A 5,154-nucleotide genomic window follows, 5' to 3' on the forward strand; every position below is an offset into this window, starting at 1 on the left:
GGATATTAGACACCTTGATTCATCTAGGGCCTTGTGGGGATGGTCTGGTGGAGGGGGGGCACAGTCAAACATCCGGGCTCATCTCTCACCGGTATGCCACCCAATTTTGACTTCACTTTAGACACACACTGCATGTTGGCACCACACACAGCAAATACAGAATTCACACCACCATACCTGCAGCAGACACACTTCACTCCCACACAACAACGCATAGTTGGGATCGGGGAGGGGCGGCCGGTCTTCACCCGCCTGGTCCTGTCAGGGTAGCCTGGTGTGCGATCCTTTTGACTGAAGCGGTCGCCAGGCATGCAGTGCTGGGGGGTCAGGGAGTTTGCGATGGGGGGTGGGGGGGCCAACCAGGAGAATGTGTGTGAGTGCATGTGTGGGGACAGGCCTGGGGGCTACCTCGCCATTATCCGCTGGAATAGATAATCTCCCATGTTGAAAATTTTTTATTGGTTCTTTTGTCTTGTAATCCAGCAGCCACTTGCTAAATTTATAAGAACTTTTAAGCTGACTTAGAGGCACGTTTTTTCTCAATAACAGGCAGAACCCTATTGGCTAAAGTATATTTATGCTTTTTTTGTTCTTTTATACTGAAAAATATTTTGTCGTAAATGCCAGACAATGTGACGCGATGACAAATATGTCTTAATTTACCAAAAGAAAATAACTGAGTTTTTTTAGGTTAAAGTAACTTGTGTATAAGAAACAGTTGCAGTGTTTAAAGAACCACTCAGAATAAAATTGTGTATTTGGTGTTTTTACCATGTTCTGTGGCATTTTTCTCTAAGTATTTCTTTTTTCAAATCACTGAAGATCAGGAGCAAACAAAAAAATACCTCGTGGTCGTGATTTAGAAGCGAGAATCGAGCCACAGGCTCCTTCCACCCACAACTCAAAGGTGAATTTCTTATGAACTCCTGCTACTGTGCAGAAACTAGAAAATGACTTTTTTGTTTTTGTTTTTGGTGAAAAAGTGGCATGATCATAATTAAAAGACCACTGGGAGCACTTTTTGATAAAGCTTAAAAGATGAAAAAAGGACTTTGATTTGATAATTACAGAGCCTAGTCTGTGCAAAATCTATTTTTCTAAAGCTTTTAAGTGAATTGTAATGTTAATTTCTCCAAAGAAAAGAAACCTCAAAGCGTTATTTTGATCCGTTCATGCATTTCTGAGTTTCGTTTAGAATCCTGCGCTCTGAGCACCAGCCCCTCCCAACCCATGAGAAGGATATTGTTTACTATGAAATATTAACATGGTATAGGCACTTTAAATTAAACATATTTTATGCAATTTTATGTAAAAGGTTCTTTAGTATTCAGACAAAGAATTTTCAAAATCACACACTGAAAAATTGTGATATCTTATCCCTAGTACAATTTTGCAATATACTTTGGAAAACGTCATATTGTGACTTCTATAGTGATATGTATCATATCGCCAGATTCTTGCAAATACACAGTTCACAGCCCTAGACACATTAAAAAAATGTAATGGGAAGTCAGTAAACTTTCTTTTTAGAAACATTCAGAAAAAGCTTAAAATACAACATCCAAAACAACTGAGTAACCTGCAAGATTAAAACAGTATCTATTATTAGAGATAAATGTTTAAAAAACAATAATACTTCACTAAATATACATTGCAAATCGCTAACATTATTTCTAAAAGTTACCTACAGTTCTAGCACCACCCTTAACATTTAAGACAAGCGAGTAACATGAAATGAGACAAAAGAAACTGCTGGGAGGCTGATGCATGCAAATACTCAGCTTTGGTCACAAATGTGTCAGTTTGGATAGCCCTGCAGGAAAGATGTAAGTTTGTGGTTTTTGTGTGCGAAGAGCTAACCTTTTCTCAGAAATCTGCAGAAAATGTGACACTGAACTTAACAGACGGTGTCAGTATGAGGGAGTGTTACATCACAAGTGTCCATTCTGTCAAACACACCCTGTCAATAAAAGGCAAAGAAGGGATTAAGAGCTATTGTTGAGGAAGAAAATCTGAAGACTATGGCATCCATACCATGTGCGATCTTTCTGACAGTTTTGTTCTCTGGTGAAATGGGTGAGTTCCTTTTTTTTTTTGTTCAGACCAGACTTTTTGATTTATTATATGGCTTTATGTTTTTATTGTGTTTTATTTTGTTTGCTCTTCCTTCAGCTCAGACAAAAACCTCCTCCCTGTCATCATCTCTCCGTCATGACACAGATTTTTTGACCGTTAAACCTGGAGACAACTTGAGTTTGAAATGTTTCTATGAAGATGTGGTTGATGCTCGATTTTATTGGTATAAACAAAGCTTAGGGCAGAAGCCGAAGCTCATTTCTATCTCGTACAAATATGAAAACAAAGGAGTGTTCCATGGGGAATTCCGAAACAGTTCACGCTTTACACTGGATAATAGAAAAGGGAACAATCACCTGATGATTGCAAACCTACATTATTCAGATTCAGCAACGTATTACTGTGCAAGCAGCTATTTGTACAACTTTGAATTCTCAGATGGTATTACAGTCAATGTAAAAGGTTCAGATTTAACCATCCAGACTTCAGTGGATCAGTCGTCCTCTGAGAACATCCATGCAGGAGACTCTGTGACTCTGAACTGTACAGTCCACACTGGGAGCTGTGATGAAGAACACAGAGTTTACTGGTTCAAAGACTCTGAAGACTCTCATCCAGGACTCATTTACACTCATGGAGGCAGGAATGATCAGTGTGAGAGAAAGAACAACACACAAACACACAGCTGTGTCTATGAGCTGCCGGACCTGACAGAGTCTCATGCTGGGATCTACTACTGTGCTGTTGTCTCATGTGGACACATACTGTTTGGAAACGGAACCAAGGTGGACCTCACAGGTGAGTTATTACATCACTAGAAATTTGAACCTAAAAAGCTGAACTAAAAGGTTGTTCATAATATATGTTTTTTCTAAAGCTGAGGTCCCGTATCAAAACTATCTCTGGAGTGGTGCGCTCTTTTTCACGACTCTTCTGTGTGTTTTCCTGGGGATCTCACTTTGCTTGATGACTAGATCACACAACAGAAAAATGTCAGGTAGCTAAAACTTTTCTTAATTTTTTTTTATAAAATCTGAGTTTGTAAATATTACATTTTGGACTAAATCTCTTTCTTTTTTTTAATACAAGGGTCATCACAACCCCCCAAAGGTGCCATGGTAAATAACTTCATTTGACTTATTGGATACACACTAAGCAACACTGTGGAACTGTTTAGCTACAAAATGCTTTTTTAAAGGCGGCTAAATGTTATTCTTTGGTCAAAGACTTTAGCACAATACTGTGAAAATCTGAATCATATCAGATCCACTGCAAATGAAGGCCTATTGGTATTACTTTCAGCCTTTTTCTGCTATATTCAGCTTGTTTCTTCTATAGTTAAAACATATTAAGTGACATTAATCACATATTGGGCTGCATGGTCTAGCCTCAGAGTGAGGAGTTTGGATGTTCTCCCCGTGCATGTGTGGCTTTTATTCAGTGTTTCCAACCATCCAAAGATTTGGTGCATAGTTTCATTGGAAACTCTAAATTGACTATGAGTGTGATGTGAGTGTGATTGTGTGGCCCTGGGACGGACTGGAGACCTGTCCAGAGTGTAAACTGCCTTCCCAAACGGTTGCTGGGATGGGCTCTAGCTCAAAAGGGCTTTAGCGGGTTTGGAAAAAGGATGGATGGATTTAATGGATGGTGCACCCAAACATAGACAAGGTCCTTGTTTTGGGGCAATAAGGAAATCATGCAGCTGCCAGTTTGAAGTTGTTTTGTCTGAAAACAATTTAAATATTTTGGTGTGAGAACACACAAAGTTCCAGAGTGTTGTTGTGAGTCTCCATTGCTTCATACATAAATCCTTCTCATTCCCAGTCGTCTCATAAATATAGTGTTCTTATGAACTCTCTAATTACAGGGTTTCAAGTCAACAGAAAAAGTCTACCATGCAGCCGTCTGTACCAACTTGGCAAACAGGTCCAGACGACTAAGGGATCCCACATGGAGCGAATGCGTGTACAACAGCATGAAGCAGTGAAACTCCAAACATTTTCCTTCATTTTGTACTATATATATGGCAGTTCAGTGCTCATTTAACATAACTTTGAATATTACAGTATCTAAGAAATGTTTCATCTTTGCAGAATAAATGGAGACATTGTTTTGTGTTTGTTTTTATCATTTCTGTTACTAAGTGTATTTATTGAATCAAATGAAATTACACTTACTGCAAATCCTTGAATTTAGAAGTTTTTGAATTTAGGTTAACTGTTATTCTTTAAATTTTTATTGCATGTGAGAACTTTTGATTGTTTTGCTTGATCACAATAAGAAAAAAAAAGAAAACAAACTTAGACCTTAACTTGTTCTTTCCAATATGGCTTGAAGATAAAATATACAATTTATGGTAATTGTGTTTGGGTGAAATAAAAAAGTTCACCTGCAAAACATTGATCTATACCTGGGGTTTGTATTTTTAAGAGGTCAAAATACTTTTAATTTACAAAGAAATTCTAAATTAACCAATTTAAGTCCTTCCCTACAAAATAACTGGATAGAGCTAGTTATGCAAATGTGGGCTTATAAAAGATAAAAATCAGTAGTAATTTATGGAGATAAATATTTATATAAACATATTTCAAAAACTCCTTATTCAGTGTAAATAATGACCTTGAACTAATGTAGCTGTGATTTAACATACAGCTTTAAACATTTGTAAAATAATATGTTGCCAATCAACAGATTTTTCAGCTGTACAACAGCCTTACCAAGTTTATTCCAACACTTCTCTGCCCCCTGAGGATTACTTATGAAAAAACAAAGTTTGATAATGTGGGTAAATCATTTCTATCTATCTATCTATCTATCTATCTATCTATCTATCTATCTATCTATCTATCTATCTATCTATCTATCTATCTATCTATCTATCTATCTATCTATCTATCTATCTATCTATCTATCTATCTATCTATCTATCTATCTATCTATCTATCTATCTATCTATCTATCTATCTATCTATCTATCTTGCCTATTTGCTATTATCCATAGCTACGTGCGCCATTGCTATTCACTGAGTCACGTCAACAGAACCCGACCGTTCCAGTTAAGGACAGGCAGGCATC

At 37.3% G+C, this 5,154-nt stretch overlaps 1 protein-coding gene across 2 annotated transcripts; it reads left to right on the forward strand.

Moving 5' to 3' along the window:
* The first annotated feature begins 608 nt into the window (after window positions 1-608).
* nitr17 (novel immune-type receptor 17) lies at window positions 609-4,209 on the forward strand. Of its 2 annotated transcripts, NM_001137597.1 has the most exon segments (5): window positions 2,022-2,076; window positions 2,173-2,874; window positions 2,954-3,073; window positions 3,166-3,194; window positions 3,947-4,209. In NM_001137597.1, coding segments are annotated over 5 exon segments (1,026 nt in total). In that variant the 3' UTR covers window positions 4,067-4,209.
* Window positions 4,210-5,154: the final 945 nt, after the last annotated feature.

This window comes from Oryzias latipes, chromosome 18, assembly GCF_053564925.1.
Source record: "Oryzias latipes strain Hd-rR chromosome 18, Olatipes_Hd-rR_3.1".
Lineage (NCBI taxonomy): Eukaryota > Metazoa > Chordata > Actinopteri > Beloniformes > Adrianichthyidae > Oryzias > Oryzias latipes.